This window comes from Oncorhynchus mykiss, chromosome 32 (genome assembly GCF_013265735.2).
Source record: "Oncorhynchus mykiss isolate Arlee chromosome 32, USDA_OmykA_1.1, whole genome shotgun sequence".
NCBI lineage: Eukaryota > Metazoa > Chordata > Actinopteri > Salmoniformes > Salmonidae > Oncorhynchus > Oncorhynchus mykiss.
In genome coordinates, this window is record NC_050572.1 from 3,735,600 (window position 1) to 3,754,793 (window position 19,194).

A 19,194-nucleotide genomic window follows, 5' to 3' on the forward strand; every position below is an offset into this window, starting at 1 on the left:
GTACCTGTGTGTGTACCTGTGTGTGTACGCGTGTGTGTGTACCTGTGTGTGTACGCGTGTGTGTGTACCTGTGTGCGTGTACCTGTGTGTGTACCTGTGTGTACCTGTGTGTGTGTGTACCTGTGTGTGTATACCTGTGTGTGTGTACCTGTCTGTGTGTGTGTACCTGTCTGTGTGTGTGTACCTGTGTGTGTGTGTGTACCTGTGTGTCTACCTGTGTGTGTACCTGTGTGTGTGTACTTGTGTGTGTGTACCTGTGTGTGTACCTGTGTGTGTGTGTGTGTGTACCTGTGTGTGTGTACCTGTGTGTGTGTACCTGTGTGTGTAGCTGTGTGTGTACCTGTGTGTGTGTACCTGTGTGTGTGTGTACCTGTGTGTGTGTGTACCTGTGTGTGTGTGTACCTGTGTGTGTACATGTGTGTGTACCTGTGTTTGTGTACATGTGTGTGTACCTATGTGTGTGTACCTGTGTGTGTGTACCTGTGTGTGTGTACCTGTGTGTGTGTACCTGTGTGTGTGTACCTATGTGTGTGTACCTGTGTGTGTGTGTGTACCTGTGTGTGTGTACCTGTGTGTGTCCCAGACAGGGAACTGAGGACTCTGGAATGCTGCGTTGCTCCATCGTAGATTTCCACCACGTCATTCAGAGCCGTCTGGAAGAACGCAAACTGGCTGAACACCACTGAAGAAGACAGAGAAGAATGAAAACAGGAAGTTAAATGTTATGCAATTTAAAATACTTGTTTCAAATTTTACCATCATAGGAAACTCAATATTGATCAATTGAAATTTCAACACCTTAGGAGATTGCTAAGATCACCAAAGGTTGAATAGATGGATGAAAGCAATATGCTGAGAGAGAGAGACACAGACAGACAGACAGACAGACAGACAGACAGACAGACAGACAGAGCAGGAGATGTAGATGGATACGTTGTGATCTGGGTCATCTAGATAGAAATGAGACTCAGACAGAAACATGACTCATCGAAACATAACTCATCTCGACAGAAACATGACTCATCTAGATAGAAATATGACTCATCTCGACAGAAACATGACTCATCTAGATAGAAATATGACTCATCTCAACAGAAACATGACTCATCTAGATAGAAACATGACTCATCTAGATAGAAACATGACTCATCCACACATGACCCATCTAGACAGAAACATGACTCATCGAAACATGACTCATCAAGACAGAAACATGACTCATATAGACAGAAACATGACTCATCTCGACAGAAACATGACTCATCTCGACAGAAACATGACTCATCTAGATAGAAACATGACTCATCTAGATAGAAACATGACTCATCTAGACAGAAACATGACTCATCTACACAAGACTCATCTAGACAGAAACTTGACTCATCAAAACATGACTCATCTAGACAGAAACATGACTCATCTAGACAGAAACATGACTAATCTAGATAGAAACATGACTCATCTAGATAGAAACATGACTCATCAAAACATGACTCATCTAGACAGAAACATGACTCATATAGACAGAAACATGACTCATCTCGACAGAAACATGACTCATCTCGACAGAAACATGACTCATCTAGACAGAAACATGACTCATCTAGATAGAAACATGACTCATCTAGACAGAAACATGACTCATCTACACAAGACTCATCTAGACAGAAACTTGACTCATCAAAACATGACTCATCTAGACAGAAACATGACTCATCTAGACAGAAACATGACTAATCTAGATAGAAACATGACTCATCTAGATAGAAACATGACTCATCAAAACATGACTCATCTAGACAGAAACATGACTCATCTAGACAGAAACATGACTCATCTAGATAAAAACATGACTCATCTAGATAGAAACATGACTCATCTAGATAGAAACATGACTCATCAAAACATGACTCATCTAGACAGAAACATGAATCATCTAGATAGAAACATGACTCATCTAGATATGACTCATCTAGACAGAAACATGACTCATCTAGACATGACTCATCTAGATAGAAACATGACTCATCTAGATAGAAACATGACTCATCTAGATAGAAAAATTACTCATCTAGACAGAAACATGACTCATCTACACGAATCACCTAGACAGAAACATTACTCATCGAAACATGACTCATCTAGACAGAAACATGACTCATCGAAACATGACTCATCTAGACAGAAACATGACTCATCTAGATAGAAACATGACTCATCTAGACAGAAACATGACTCATCTACACATGACCCATCTAGACAGAAAAATGACTCATCGAAACATGACTCATCTAGACAGAAACATGACTCATCTAGATAGAAACATGACTCATCTAGACAGAAACATGACTCATCTAGATATAAACATGACTCATCTAGACATAACTCATATAGATAGAAACATGACTCATCTAGATTGAAACATGACTCATCGAATCATGACTCATCTAGATAGAAATGAGACTCAGACAGAGACATAACTCATCTCGACAGAAACATGACTCATCTCGACAGAAACATGACTCATCTAGATAGAACACTACTTTAGACCAGAGCCCTATGGAACCCTATTCCCTATATAGTACACTACTTTAGACCAGAGCCCTATGGAACCCTATTCCCTATATTGTGCACTACTTTAGACCAGAGCCCTATGGCACCCTATTCCCTATATAGTGCACTACTTTAGACCAGAGCCCTATAGAACCCTATTCCCTATATAGTGCACTACTTTAGACCAGAGCCCTATGGAACCCTATTTCCTATATAGTGCACTACTTTAGACCAGAGCCCTATAGAACCCTATTCCCTATATAGTGCACTAATTTAGACCAGAGCCCTATAGAACCCTATTCCCTATGTAGTGCACCACTTCTAATCATGGACCATGAGGTGCATTATTTAGGAGATAAGGAACCATTTTCGGCTCCATCCTCCGTCATTAGACTGGCCAAATGCAAAAAGCTCATTATCACCCTGTACCCTCTGAGGGAGATGAGGAAGGAGAGGCCGGGTGGAGGGTACGCACAGTGGTTCCTCAATTAAATATTGAAAGCTGAAACACTTTGTGGTAGATGGTGGTAGATTGTGTTTGTTTTATTTGTGAAATGTTACTAGTTTATTTAGACAATATTCCTTTCGAATTGGCCTATTTAGCAGGCTTTTTCTCAACATCAAGCTATTTTTTGTCAGCACAGAGCTGAGTGACTCACTCATTGCTGGCTTTGGATCAAAATGAATAAATAAGTAGCGTAATTGATTTCTTATTGTCTTTTTATTAACGAAGAAATGTTTCGACCAAGTTAATCTGCTCATGTTGTCTGTGTTCAATTATTTGTGATATTGTGGTTACAATGAAGAATGTCTGTCTGTCTGCAATTCTGACAGATCTCACAGACAGACAGACAGACAGACAGACAGACAGACAGACAGACAGACAGACAGACAGACAGACAGACAGACAGACAGACAGACAGACAGACAGGGCTCTGGTCTAAAGTAGTGCACTATATAGGGCACAGGGTTCTGGTCTAAAGTAGGGCACTATATAGGGAATAGGGCTCTGGTCTAAAGTAGTGCACTATATAGGGAATGGGGCTCTGGTCTAAAGTAGGCCCTATATAGGGAATAGGGCTCTGGTCTAAAGTAGTGTACTATATATAGGGAATAGGGCTCTGGTCTAAAGTAATGCACTATATAGGGAACAGGGCTCTGGTCTAAAGTAGTGCACTATATAGGGAACAGGGCTCTGGTCTAAAGTAGTGTACTATATAGGGAACAGGGCTCTGGTCTAAAGTAGTGCACTATATAGGGAACAGGGCTCTGGTCTAAAGTAGTGCACTATATAGGGAACAGGGCTCTGGTCTAAAGTAGTGCACTATATAGGGAACAGGGATCTGGTCTAAAGTAGTGCACTATATAGGGAACAGGGCTCTGGTCTAAAGTAGTGGACTTTATATAGGGAATAGGGTTCCATAGGGCCCTGGTCTAAAGTAGTGCACTATATAGGGCATAGGGTTCTGGTCTAAAGTAGGGCACTATATAGGGAATAGGGCTCTGGTCTAAAGTAGTGCACTATATAGGGAACAGGGCTCTGCTCTAAAGTAGTGCACTATATAGGGAATAGGGTTCCATAGGGCCCTGGTCTAAAGTAGTGCACTATATAGGGAATAGGGTTCCATTTGGAATGCATGTTGTGTTCTTCCTTCTGTGAGAGTGTTCAGACGCCCACACTTCACTGCAGTCCATCACAGGGGGTGAGCGGGAGTGATGGTGTGTGTGTGTGTGTGTGTGAGAGAGAAAGAGAGATGGTGTGAGGTGCATGGAGAGATAGCCAGACGCTGTGTAAAGGGAGTGAAATACTGTTCCTGAGTGTTGAGACACACAAAGGATATTAACATGTCTCAGAGTATGAAGTGTCCCTAGAAGTTGATCTCAAGTCAGATTTGTATTTTACCCTTTCAACGGATCACATTAGATTATGGAGGGGTTACGCTGATCCTAGATCTGTACCTAAGGTCAACTTCTATCCAGGAGTGAAGGATAAATTGTGTGTTGTAGCACTCACCATAGTCTTTGGGCACGACCACCGAGTACAGACATGTTCGGGCACTGCTGTAGTTGCCTGGGTAACCGGGAGACAAGACCACACCCTCCAGCCCAGAATACTGCCCTCCACACAGAGCTAGAAGGATAGAGAGAGAGAAAGGGACAGAGAGAGAGAGAGAGAGAGAAAGAGAGAGAGAAAGAGGGAGCGATAGAGAGAGAGAAACAGACAGAGAGAGCGACAGAGAGAGGGAATGGAAAGAGATGTGACAGAGATATTCAATTTCTCTGTTTTTCTTCCACCATCGTTGTTAAATTACTTTTCTTGTCTGTTGCCGACTGGGCTTCTTGGCGGCTGTGTGTCCCTGGTGTGTGCTGGAGTGAAATCGCAATGTTTTCTAAGTGTCTCTCGGGGTTAGCCTGGAGAGATGAGGCTTGAACCCTCTCTCTCTCATGCTAGATAGACATTGTAATACCAAGGGATCTATTTTAATAAATCTAACATAAATCTAAGTGCTTTATAGGTTCAGGGGTGTGTCAGAAATATTTCAGGTATTTTCACAACCAGAATTATGGGCGCGGTGGCACGAAAGGGCTGTCAAATCTTAACTTGTTATGGCTGCAGGGGCAGTATTGAGTAGCTTGGATGAATAAGGTGCCCAGAGTAAACGGCCAGCTCCTCAGTCTCAGTTGCTAATATATGCATTTTATTATTAGTATTGGATAGAAAACACAAAATATTGTCTGTGAGTATAACATAACTGATATTGCAGGTGAAACCCTGAGGAAAATCAAAACAGGAAGTGGCTTCTATTTTGAAAACTCCATGTTCCATAGCCTCCCTTTGCTCCATTTAAAGGGATATCGACCAGATTCCTTTTCCTATCGCTTCCTCAGGGTGTCAACAGTCTTCAGACATAGTTTCAGGCTTTTATTTTGAAAAACGAGCCAGAACGATAACATCGCGTCAAGTGGTCACATGAGTTTTACTCGCCCAACTTTGGACAGCCATTACTTTTCCCCTCTCCTACTGATAAAGACATTTGCTGTTGAAATATTACCGATTACATATTTGAAAAATAACCTGAGGATTGATTATAAAAAATGTTTGACATGTTTTTGTGGACATTACGGATACTATTTGGAATTTGTCTGCGTTGTCGTGACCGCTCTTTCCTGTGGATTTCTGAACAAAACGCGCCAAACAAACGGAGGTATTTTGGATATAAATATAATCTTTATGGAACAAAAGGAACATTTGTTGTGTAACTGGGAGTCTCGTGAGTGAAAACATCCGAAGATCATCAAAGGTAAATGATTAATTTGATTGATTTTCTGATTATCGTGACCAAGCTACCTGATGCTAAGTGTACTTAATGTTTTGTCTAGTGATCGATAAACTGACACAAACGCTTGGATTGCTTTCGCTGTAAAGCATAATTTCAAAATCTGACACGACAGGTGGATTAACAAAAGGCTAAGCTGTGTTTTCCTATATTGCACTTGTGATTTCATGAATATAAATATTTTTAGAAATATTCATTGAATGTAGCGCTATGCTATTCAGTGGTTGTTGATGACAATTATCCGGTTAACGGGATTGCAGCCATGACAAGTCGGCCAATCAGAATGTGCTCCATTACTAAATATTTGGTTGCTTCAAGTTAAAGTTGGTTAATAGGAACTTGAAGTGATTTATACTTTTACTTCTAATTTTGATTCTGAAGTACATTTTCCTTTTGATACGTAAGTATATTTAAAACCAAATACTTGTATACTTTGACTCAAGTAGTATTTTACTTTCACATTTATTTGAGTCATTTTAACGTATCTTTACTGTTACTCAAGTATGACAATCTGAGGCGATTAAATAAACCCCCACTACCTTCCATTCTGCGAGCAAACGTGCATTCTTTGGACAATGAAATAGATGACCTACGCGGAAGATTAAACTACCAACGGGACATTCAAAACTGTAGTATCTTATCTGATGCTTCACAGAGTCGTGGCTGAACGACATCATCTATCAACATACAGCAGAATAGCGGCGTCTGGTAAGACAATGGACGGTGTTTTTGTAAATAACAGCTGGAGCTGAGATATATTTAAGGAAGCCTCGAGCTATTGTCCACCTGAGGTAGAGTATCTCATGATAAGCTGTAGACCACACCACCTACCTAGAGAGTTTCCATCTGTATTTTTCATAGCTGTTTTACATACCATCGCAGACTGAGGCTGGCACTAAGACACCATTGAATGAGCTGCATTACGCCATAAGTAAACAAGAAAACGCTCACCCAGAGGCGGCACTCCGGGAAACTTAACTTCTTATGGCTGGGGTCAGTATTGAGTAGCTTGGATGAATAAGGTGCCCAGAGTAAACTGTCTGCTACTCAGGCCCAGAAGCTAAGATATGCATATTATTAGTATATTTGGATAAGGGCCTCCCGGGTGGCGCAGTGGTTAAGGGCGCTGTGCCAGCTGTGCCACCAGAGACTCTGGGTTCACGCCCAGGCTCTGTTGTAACCGGCCGTGACCGGGAGGTCCGTGGGGTGACGCACAATTGGCCTAGCGTCGTCCGGGTTAGGGAGGGTTTGGCCGGCAGGGCACCAGCGCGCACCAGCGACTCCTGTGGCGGGCCAGGCGCAGTGTGCGCTAACCAAGGTTGCCAGGTGCATGGTGTTTCCTCCGACACATTGGTGCGGCTGGCTACCGGGTTGGATGCACGCTGTGTTAAGAAGCAGTGCGGCTTGGTTGGGTTGTGTATCGAAGGACGCATGACTTTCAACCTTCGTTTCTCCCGAGCCCGTAGTGATGAGACAAGATAGTAGCTACTAACAATTGGATACCATGAAATTGGGAAGAAAAAGGGGTAAAAATTCAAAAAATTAATAAATATATTAGTATATTTGGATAGAAGAGTTTCTAAAACGGTTTGAATGATGTCTGTGAGTATAACAGAACTCAAATGGCAGGCAAAAATCTGAGAAAAAAAATACAGCATCTGAGCTTTGTAGTTTTTCAACTCTTTGCCTATCCCAGATATTGTAAATTTGGTCCGATTGCACTTCCTAAAGCTAGATGTCAATAGTCTACAGAACCTTGTTTGAGGCTTCTACAGTGAAGGAGGAGAGAATGAGAGCTGATTGCTTAAGAGGTCTGGGAGAATGTCAGAATGTCATGAGCTCAGTCTCGCGCACTCCCGTGCGGTTGAAACATTATTGAAGCTATATATTAAAAACATCCTAAAGATTGATTCTATACTTTGTTTGACATGTTTCTACAGACTGTAACGGAACTTTTAGACTTTTCGTTTGGCGCGTCGTGAATATTGATTTGTGAACTAAACACGCAAACAAAAAGGTATTTGGACATAAATGATGGACTTTATCGAACAAAACAAACATTTATTGTGGAAGTGCATTCTGATGAATATCATCAAAGGTAAGTGCATATTTATAATGATATTTCTGACTTTGTTGACTCCACAACATGGCGAGTATCTGTATGGCTTGTTTTTGTGTCTGAGCGCCGTACTCAGATTATTGCATGGTGTGCTTTTTCCGTAAAGTTTGACACAGCGGTTGCATTAAGTCCATTTTACAAAATATCTATCAGCATGTTAAATGCGCAACCAGAGGGAAAAATAACTCTGGACCACCTTTACTCCACACACATAGACACATACAAAGCTCTCCCTCGCCCTCCATTTGGCAAATCTGACCAAAATGATTCCTGCTTACAAGCAAAACATTTAGGCAGGAAGCACCAGTGACAAGATCAATAAAAAAGTGGTCAGATGAAGCAGATGCTAAGCTACGCTATAGGACTGTTTTGCACAGACTGGAATATGTTCCGGGATTCTTCTGATGGCATTGAGGAGTTTACCACATCAGTCATTGGCATCATCAATAAGTGTATCAATGACGTCGTCCCCACAGTGACTGTACGTACATACCCCAACCAGAAGCCATGGATTACAGGCAACATCCAAGCTGAGCTAAAGGCTAGAACTGCCGCTTTCAAGGAGTGGGACTTCTAACCCAGAAGCTTATAAGAAAGTCCTCTATGCCCTCCGAAGAACCATCAAACAGGCAAAGCATTAATACAGGACTAAGATCAAATCATACTACAACAGCTCTGACGCTCGTCAGATGTGGCAGGGCATGCAAACCATTACAGACTACAAAGGGAAGCACAGCCAAGAGCTGCCCAGTGACACGAGCCTACCAGACGAGCTAAACTACTTCTATGCTCTGTGCTCGCTTCAAGGCATATAACACTGAAACATGCATGAGAGCACCAGCTGTTCCAGTAGACTGTGTGATCACGCTCTCCGCAGTGAACAGTTCAACATTCACAAGGCCGCAGGGCCAGAAGGATTACCAGGACGTGTACTGTGAGCATACGCTGACCAACTGGCAAGTGTCTTCACTCACATTTTCAACCTCTCCCTGTCCGAGTCTGTAATACCAACGTGTTTTAACCTGTCTACGATACTGGTTCCCAATTGGGAATCAACCCTCCCACGTTCAGCTGAAACGGTGGCGCATGGAACGCAAAAATATTCTTAAAAATATTTAACCTCCACACATTAACAAGTCCAATAGCTCAAATGAAAGATAAACATCTTGTTCATCTAGCCAGCAAGTCAGATTTCTAAAATGTTTTACGGCGAAAACATAGCACATATATATGTAAAACCACCACCAGACACAGCTCATTTCAATAGCCAAAACATGCAATCAACAAACGCAGGATTAAAAAATAAATCGCTCACTAACCTTTTGAAAATCTTCATCAGATGACAGTAATATGACATATTACACAGTACATATTTTTTTTTTTCAATAATATGCCATTTATATCCATAAGTGTCCATTTACAGTGAGTTCACCTTCAGAAATTACTCAAAAATGCCCGCAGGAAATCTATGTAGCGCGGCAAGATAACGTAAATAGACATCATAAACTTTGACTAAATATACATGTTCTACATATAGTTAGAAAGATACACTGCTTCTTTATGCAACCGCTGTGTTAGATTTATTTTTAACGTTACAGAAATCGCACACTATTCCATATGCTGAGACAGCGCTCAGTTCCAAGCTACATTTCCACGTAATGTTGGAGTCAACAGAAACACAGATTTAAGCATAAATATTCCCTTACCTTCGATGGTCTTCGTTCAGAATGTTCTGGAAGGCTTCATACTTACCCAATACATCGTTTGGTTTCAAGTCTTGCGTCTTTGTATTAGCTACTGCTAATAACATCAGCTGAAATGCACCCAAAACGTCCTCTGGTCCGGATAAGTTGCGCATCAAAACTTCAAAATTACACATTATATGTCGACTAAACAGGTCAAACTAAGTGCAGAAGCAAGCTTTATGATGTTTTAGACGTGCAAAACAAACTTCAATTCAATCGGCCATCGTCTGCCCTTCTCTTGAGTGCTGGAAACAAAGGAATGGCTGTGACCAATTCGCGCCCATACGCACAGCCTATTCTCTCGTGGCACGCACTAATTTCACTCCCATAGGGTCAATTCTCGCGCGATTTGAACGGTTTGAAGCTCTAATGAAAGAGGACATCTAGCGGAAGAGATAGAAAGTGTCCCCAGAATCATAGCTGGTTGGGAAGGGTGGGGGCCATGACGTCAAAGTTGCTCCAACTTTCATGGCCACAAAAACTAGTTTGGAAGAATGCCTGCCCTGTGAGTTCTGCTATACTTACAGACATAATTCCAACGGTTTTAGAATCTTTAGAGTGTTTTCTATCCAATAATAATTTTTATTTGCATATATTAGCAATTTTTGACAGATTTTTTTTCCAGTTTACTAGGGGTACCCAATCTCTCCAAAGGTATGTCTGCCATATCCTTAACAGGTTTAAGCAGACCACCATAATGCCTGTGCCCAAGAACACTAAGGTAACCTGCCTAAATGATTACTGACCCGTAGCACTCACGTCTGTAGCCATGAAGTGCTTTCATAGGCTAGTCAAGGCTCACATCAACATCATCATCCCAGAAACCCTAGACCCACTCCAATTTACATACCGCCCCAACAGATCCACAGATGATACAATCTCTATTGCACTCCACATTGCAGTTTCCCACCTGGACAAAAGGAACACCTATGTGAGAATGCTATTCATTGACTACAGCTCAGCGTTCAACACCATAGTGCCCTCAAAGCTCATCAATAATAATGATGGGCCGCCCCAGGTGGTAAGGGTAACGACACATCCACACGCTGATCCTCAACAACGGGGCCCCACAGGGGTGCGTACTCAGTCCCCTACTGAACTCCCTGTTCACTCATGACTGCACGGTCAGGCACAACTCCAACACCATTAATAAGGTTGCCGATGACACAACAGGAGTGCGCAACCCTAACCACCTACAACGACGTGACAGCCTATAGGGGAGAGGTCAGAGACCTGTCCGTGTGGTGCCAGGACAACAACCTCTCCCTCAACGTGATCAAGACAAAGGAGATGATTTTGGACTACAGGAAAAAGAGAACAGAGCACGCCCCCATTCTCATCGACAGGGCTGCAGTGGTGCAGGTTAAGAGCTTCAAGTTCCTTGGTGTCCACATCACCAACAAACTAACATGGTCCAAGCACACCAAGACAGTCGTGAAGAGGGCACGACAACACCTTTTCCCCCTCAGGAGACTGAAAAGATTTGGCATGAGTCCTCAAAAGGTTCTACAGCTGCGCCATCGAGAGCATGGTTGCATCTGGTTGCATCACTGCCAAGTATGGCAGCTGCTCGGCCTCCAACCACAAGGCACTTACAGACGGTAGTGCGAAAGGCCCAGTACATCACTGGGGCCAAGCTTCCTGCCATCCAGGACCTCTTTACCAGTGTTAAAGGAAGCCTAAAAAAATTGTCAAAGACTCCAGCCACCCTAGTCATAGACTGTTCTCTTTGCTTCCGCATGCTTCCGCATGACAAGCGGTACTGGAGCGCCATGTCTAGGTCCAAGAGGCTTCTAAAAAGCTCCTACCCCCAATCCAAAGGACTCCTGAACAGCTAATCAAATGGCTAAACAGACTATTGGCATTGCCCCCCTTTTAAACCACTACTACTCTCTGTTGTTATCATCTATGCATAGTCACTTTAATAACTCTAACTGCATGTACATATTACCTCAACTAAACGGTGACCCTGTACCTCTACCCCCCTGTATATAGCCTCCACATTGACTCTGTTCCGGTACTCCCCTGTATATAGCCTCCACATTGACTCTGTTCCGGTACCCCCCTGTATATAGCCTCCACATTGAATCTGTACCGGTACACCCTGTCTATAGCCTCCACATTGACTCTGTACCGGTGCCCCTCCTGTATATAGTCTCCACATTGACTCTGTACTGGTACCCCCTGTATATAGCCTCCACATTGACTCTGTACCAGTACACCCTGTATCTAGCCTCCACATTGACTCTGTACCAGTACCCCCTGTATATAGTCTCCACATTGACTCTGTACCGGTACCCCCTGTATATAGCCTCCACATTGACTCTGTACCGGTACCCCCTGTATATAGCCTCCACATTGACTCTGTACCGGTACCCCCTGTATATAGCCTCCACATTGACTCTGTACCGGTACCCCCTGTATATATCCTCCACATTGACTCTGTACCGTAATACCCTGTATATAGCCTCCACATTGACTCTGTACCGTAATACTCTGTATATAGCCTCCATATTGACTCTGTACCGTAATACCCTGTATATAGCCTCCATATTGACTCTGTACCGTAACACCCTGTATATAGTCTCACTATTTTGGTTTACTGCTGCTCTTTAATTTGTTTCGTTGTTACTTTTATTTCTTATTCTTATCTGTATTTTTTTAAACTGCACTGTTGGTCAGGGGCTCGTAAGTCAGCATTTCACTGTAAGGTGATTAATACAATTTGATTTGAGTACTTTTTCCACCACTGATGACGAGACGGCCTACTGGGAGGAGGGTGAGGGTCCTGGAGGAGTGCAGCCAGGAAAATAACCTAACTTCTCTCTCAACGTCAACAAGACAAAAGGAGCTGATGGTGGACTTCATGAGACAGCAGAGAGGAGCACCTACAGCACCCGATGTCACAAGAAGGTCAAAAAGATCATCAAGGACATCAATCACCCAAGCCACGGCCTGCTCACCTCGTTATCATCCACAAGGTCAGTACATGTCCATCAAAGCTGGGACCGAGATTCTGGGAAAACAGCTTCTATCTCAAGGCCATCAGACTGTTAAATAGCCATCACTAACTGGCCAGTCACTGTCACTAGCCAGCTACCAACCGATTAATCAACCCTGCACCTGTAGTGGCTTGGAGGGGCTCGACGGGGCTGTAGTGGCTTGGAGGGGCTCGACGGGGCTGTAGTGGCTTGGGGTGGGCTCGACGGGGCTGTAGTGGCTTGGAGGGGCTCGACCGGGCTGTAGTGGCTTGGAGGGGCTCGACGGGGCTGTAGTGGCTTGGGGTGGGCTCGACGGGGCTGTAGTGGCTTGGGGTGGGCTCGACGGGGCTGTAGTGGCTTGGGATGGGCTCGACGGGGCTGTAGTGGCTTGGAGGGGCTCGACGGGGCTGTAGTGGCTCGACGGGGCTGTAGTGGCTTGGAGGGGCTCAACAGGGCTGTAGTGGCTTGGGGTGGGGGGGCTCGACGGGGCTGTAGTGGCTTGGAGGGGCTCGACTGGGCTGTAGTGGCTTGGGGGGGGCTCGACGGGGCTGTAGTGGCTTGGGGGGGGCTCGACGGCGCTGTAGTGGCTTGGAGGGGCTCGACGGGGCTGTAGTGGCTTGGGGTGGGCTCGACGGGGCTGTAGTGGCTTGGAGGGGCTCAACGGGGCTATAGTGGCTTGGGGGGGGGCTCGACTGGGCTGTAGTGTCTTGGGGGGACTCGAAAGGGCTGTAGTGGCTTGGAGGGGCTCGACGGGGCTGTAGTGGCTCGACGGGGCTGTAGTGGCTTGGAGGGGCTCGACTGGGCTGTAGTGGCTCGACGGGGCTGTACTGGCTTGGGGGGGGGCTCGTCGGGGGGGGGCTCGTTATTATCAATTTTTAAAATATTTTTTACTTATAAAGTGACTCATTAAAAACAATTGTTTACAAAAGGATGTTTGAATGTTACCTTGACAATGTTTTCTAACTCAGTTAGGCCTATTCATTGATTTCTCTATTTTGTTTTGTATTCATCTACTCGGTACGTTACCTATGCAGATTGGTTTTTGTTTGTTCCAGGAGGGCTTGCTGTCTGACCCCATGACGCAGGTCAGAGTGGGTTCTCCTTCCAGAGTATATCCACTATCACAGTAGTAGGTGGTGGTTGAGCCCAGCTTAAGGTCAGCTCCAATCCTGGTACCGTTCCTCACCACCCCAGGATCAAAGCATGACTCTCTAGGGTTCTCTGAGAGAGAGAGAGAGAGAGAGAGAGAGAGAGAGAGAGAGAGAGTATTTGTTAATAAGACTAGGTAAGCATATACAATTAGATTTCAAGGGATATCTGCATTGAGAGAAAGAGTGGGAGAGTTAGTTAGTCAAGCTGGACCGATTAAGACAAGAAACACCAGCTCAAAGTAGGACCCTCTGTGGACTGAGAAAGACAGGGTTACTTTAGTCAAACTTCTGAATCAGGCTGAACCCCTCCCAAAATACTAAGAAAATAACAGAAAAGACAAGTACAAAAGACAGAATCACACAAGCAACTAGCCAAAAAATCAGACAGGAAATACAATATAGAGTTAAATATCAACTAGCCAACAAATCAGACAGGAAATACAATATGTAGAGTTAAATATCATCTAGCCAACAAATCAGACAGGAAATACAATATATAGAGTTAAATATCAACTAGCCAACAAATCAGACAGGAAATACAATATGTAGAGTTAAATATCAACTAGCCAACAAATCAGACAGGAAATACAATATGTAGAGTTAAATATCAACTAGGCAACAAATCAGACAGGAAATACAATATGTAGAGTTAAATATCAACTAGCCAACAAATCAGACAGGAAATACAATATGTAGAGTTAAATATCAACTAGGCAACAAATCAGACAGGAAATACAATATGTAGAGTTAAATATCAACTAGCCAACAAATCAGACAGGAAATACAATATGTAGAGTTAAATATCATCTAGCCAACAAATCAGACAGGAAATACAATATGTAGAGTTAAATATCAACTAGGCAACAAATCAGACAGGAAATACATTATGTAGAGTTAAATATCAACTAGCCAACAAACCAGACAGGAAATATGTAGGGTTAAATATCAACTAGCCAACAAATCAGACAGGAAATACGTAGGGTTAAATATCAACTAGCCAACAAACCAGACAGGAAATATGTAGAGTTAAGTATCAACTAGCCAACAAATCTCTCTCTCTCTCACATGCCAGTACCCTCTCATCTTTGCCTGAAAGAGGTAGGACAAGGGGGGCAAAAAAACTGAATCCCTCCAATCCCCTCCCTCTCTACCCATACCATCTTTTCCTCTCCCTCCCTCTCTCACCTTACCATCGCCACCTCTCCCTCCCTCTCTCCCCCTACCATCTCCCCCTCTCCCTCCTCTCTCCCCTCTCATCTCCACCTCTCCCTCCCTCTATCCCCCTACCATCTCCACCTCTCCCTCCCTCTCTCACCTTACCATCTCCCTCCTCTCTCCCCCTACCATCTCCACCTTCCCTCCCTCTATCCCCCTACCATCTCCACCTCTCCCTCTCTCTCTCACCTTACCATCTCCCTCCTCTCTCCCCTACCATCGCCACCTCTCCCTCCCTCTCTCCCCTACCATCGCCACCTCTCCCTCCCTCTCTCCCCCTACCATCTCCACCTTCCCTCCCCCTCTCCCTCCCTATACCATCTCCCCCTCCCCCTCCCTCTCTCACCTTACCATCTCCCTCCTTTCTCCCCTCTCATCTCCACCTCTCCCTCCCTCTCTTCCTCTATAATCTCCCTCTCTCTCACCTTACCATCTCCACCTTCCCTCCCTCTCTTCCTCTATAATCTCCCCCCATCCCTCCCTCTCTCCCCCTACCATCGCCAACTCTCCTTCCCTCTCTCCCCCTACCATCTCCACCTCTCCCTCCCTCTCTCCCCCTACCATCTCCACCTTCCCTCCCTCTCTCCCCCTACCATCGCCACCTCTCCTTCCCTCTCACCCCCTACCATATCCACCTTCCCTCCCTCTCTCACCTAACCATCTCCACCTTCCCTCCCTCTCTCCCCCTACCATCGCCACCTCTCCTTCCCTCTCTCCCCCTACCATCTCCACCTCTCCTTCCCTCTCTCCCCCTACCATCGCCACCTCTCCTTCCCTCTCTCCACCTACCATCGCCACCTCTCCTTCCCTCTCTCCACCTATCATCGCCACCTCTGCTTCCCTCTCTCCCCCTACCATCTCCACCTCTCCTTCCCTCTCTCCCCCTACCATCTCCACCTCTCCTTCCCTCTCTCCCCCTACCATCTCCACCTCTCCTTCCCTCTCTCCCCCTACCATCTCCACCTCTCCTTCCCTCTCTCCCCCTACCATCTCCACCTCTCCTTCCCTCTCTCCCCCTACCATCTCCACCTCTCCTTCCCTCTCTCCCCCTACCATCTCCACCTCTCCTTCCCTCTCTCCCCCTACCATCTCCACCTCTCCTTCCCTCTCTCCCCCTACCATCTCCACCTCTCCCTCCCTCTCTCCCCCTACCATCTCCACCTCTCCTTCCCTCTCTCCCCCTACCATCTCCACCTCTCCTTCCCTCTCTCACCTTACCATCTCCACCTCTCCCTCTCTCCCCCTACCATCGCCACCTCTCCTTCCCTCTCTCCCCCTACCATCGCCACCTCTCCTTCCCTCTCTCCCCCTACCATCTCCACCTCTCCTTCCCTCTCTCCCCCTACCATCTCCACCTCTCCTTCCCTCTCTCCCCTTACCATCGCCACTTCTCCTTCCCTCTCTCCCCCTACCATCTCCACCTCTCCTTCCCTCTCTCCCCCTACCATCGCCACCTCTCCTTCCCTCTCTCCCCCTACCATCTCCACCTCTCCCTCCCCCTCTTCCTCTATAATCTACATCTCTCCCTCCTTACCATCTCCACCTCTCCCTCTCTCTCTCACCTTAGCATCTCCACCTCTCCTTCCCTCTCTCCCTCTATTATCTCCATCTTCCCTCCCTCTCTCCCCTACCATCTCCACCTCTACCTCCCTCTCTCACCTTATCATCTCCACCTCTTCCTCTATAATCTCCCCCTCTCCCTCCTTACCATCTCCACCTCTCTGTGCATCTCTCCCACTAACTCCCCTCTCCATCTCTCCCCCTAACTCCCCTCTCCATCTCTCCCCCCTCTCTCCCCTCTCATCTTCACCTCTCCCTCCCTCTCTCCCCCTACCTCCCCTCCCATCTCTAACTGGTAAAGGTAAGGAGTAAGACAAATAGACAGACAGACAGACAGACAGTCAGGGCAAGGACCTTATTGAGAGTGACATCGCTCTGTCCAAAGCTCTGCTGACTATTCACAACTGTCTCAGCCCTGAACCAGAACCGAGTGAGTGAGTGAGTGAGGTGTGTGTGTGTGTGTGTGTGTATGTGTATACATATATATATATATATATATATATATATATATAGAGATAGATAGCCCTGGACCACAGATCTAAAAGCATAGATTATGAATATACCAGAGGAACAAGCCGCTCCATTAATCTTCAACGTCAAACATCAGACTTAAATAAACATGAGATTAATGTCCTAGTTGAATATAGATCTAACGGCCTCACCTTGAGAAAGCACAAGTAAAATGCCATGTTCAATTTCTACAAATAATGACCACAGAATGACCGGTCAGATTTGAACCTGCACTCTTTAACAGTAAACGCAAGTAAGGTCAGTTCAAAGACTAAGTTGTTGAGACCTGTTGCTAACGGGCCATCTGGTTACTGTTGGTAATGTTTTTGAGACCTGTTGCTACCGGGCCGTCTAGTTACTGTTGGTAATGTGGTTGAGACCTGTTGCTAACGGGCCATCTGGTTACTGTTGGTAATGTTTTTGAGACCTGTTGCTACCGGGCCGTCTAGTTACTGTTGGTAATGTGGTTGAGACCTGTTGCTAACGGGCAGTCTAGTTACTGTTGGTAATGTTGTTGAGACCTGTTGCTAACGGGCCATCTGGTTACTGTTGGTAATGTTGTTGAGACCTGTTGCTACCGGGCCGTCTAGTTACTGTTGGTAATGTGGTTGAGACCTGTTGCTAATGGGCCGTCTAGTTACTGTTGGTAATGTGGTTGAGACCTGTTGCTAATGGGCCGTCTAGTTACTGTTGTGAACTGCCAACAGGTCAGAATAACATCACCAACAGAAACCAGATGTCCCGTTAGCAACATGTCATATGCTCTCCAATCCCATCCTCTCCTCTCCTCTAGTTTCCTCTCCTATCCCCTCCTCTCCTCTAGTTTCCTCTCATATCCTCACCTATGCTATCATCTCCTCTCCTCTAGTTTCCTCTCCTATCCCCTGCTCTCCTATCATCTCCTCTCCTCTAGTTTCCTCTCCTATCCCATCCTCTCCTATCATCTCCTCTCCTCTAGTTTCCTCTCCTATCCCATCCTCTCCTATCATCTCCTCTCCTTTAGTTTCTTCTCCTATCCCATCCTCTCCTATCATCTCCTCTCCTCTAGTTTCCTCTCCTATCCCATCCTCTCCTATCATCTCCTCTCCTCTAGTTTCCTCTCCTATCCCCTGCTCTCCTATCATCTCCTCTCCTCTAGTTTCCTCTCCTATCACATCCTCTCCTACCATCTCCTCTCCTCTAGTTTCCTCTCCTATCATCTACTATCCTCTAGTTTCCTCTCCTATCCCATCCTCTCCTCTAGTTTCCTCTCCTATCCCCTCCTCTCCTATCATCTCCTCTCCTCTAGTTTCCTCTCATATCCCATGCTCTCATATCCTCTCCTATCCACTCCTATCCTATCATCTCCTCTAGTTTCCTCTCCTATCCCATCCTCTCCTATCATCTCCTCCCCTCTAGTTTATTCTCCTATCCCATCCTCTCCTATCATCTCCTCTCCTCTAGTTTCCTCTCCTCTCCTCTCCTCTAGTTGCCTCTCCTATCCCATCCTCTCCTATCATCTCATTCTTCTATCATCTCCTCTCCTCTATTTTCCTCTCCTATCCCTTCCTCTCCTATCATCTCCTCTCCTCTAGTTCCCTCTCCTATCCCATCCTCTCCTATCATCTCCTCTCCTCTAGTATCCTCTCCTCTCCTCTAGTTGCCTCTCCTATCCCATCCTCTCCTATCATCTCCTCTCCTATCATCTCCTCTCCTCTATTTTCCTCTCCTATCCCTTCCTCTCCTATCATCTTCTCTCCTCTAGTTTCCTCTCCTATCCCATCCTCTCCTATCATCTCCTCTCCTTTAGTGTCCTCTCCTATCCCCTCCTCTTCTATCATCTCCTCTCCTCTAGTTTCCTTTCCTCTCCTATCATCTCCTCTCCTCTAATTTCCTCTCATATCCTCTCCTCTCCTATCATCTCCTCTCCTCTAGTTTCCTCTCCTATCCCCTCCTCTCCTATCATCTCCTCTCCTTTAATATCCTCTCCTATCCCCTCCTCTCCTATCATCTCCTCTCCTCTAGTTTCCTCTCCTCTCCTAT

The 19,194-nt window shown here is 45.4% G+C and overlaps 1 protein-coding gene across 1 annotated transcript in view; it reads right to left on the reverse strand.

Annotated features, from left to right (window-relative positions):
* csmd2 (CUB and Sushi multiple domains 2) overlaps nt 1-19,194 on the reverse strand; it is a 384,085-nt gene that overhangs the window by 240,077 nt on the left and 124,814 nt on the right. Inside the window, exons 21-23 of the mRNA XM_036971824.1 lie at nt 13,763-13,957; nt 4,568-4,684; nt 569-682 (exon numbers count right to left, since the gene is read on the reverse strand). Of these exons, the coding sequence (XP_036827719.1) occupies nt 569-682; nt 4,568-4,684; nt 13,763-13,957 (426 nt within the window). The remainder of the gene's footprint in view (nt 1-568; nt 683-4,567; nt 4,685-13,762; nt 13,958-19,194) is intronic.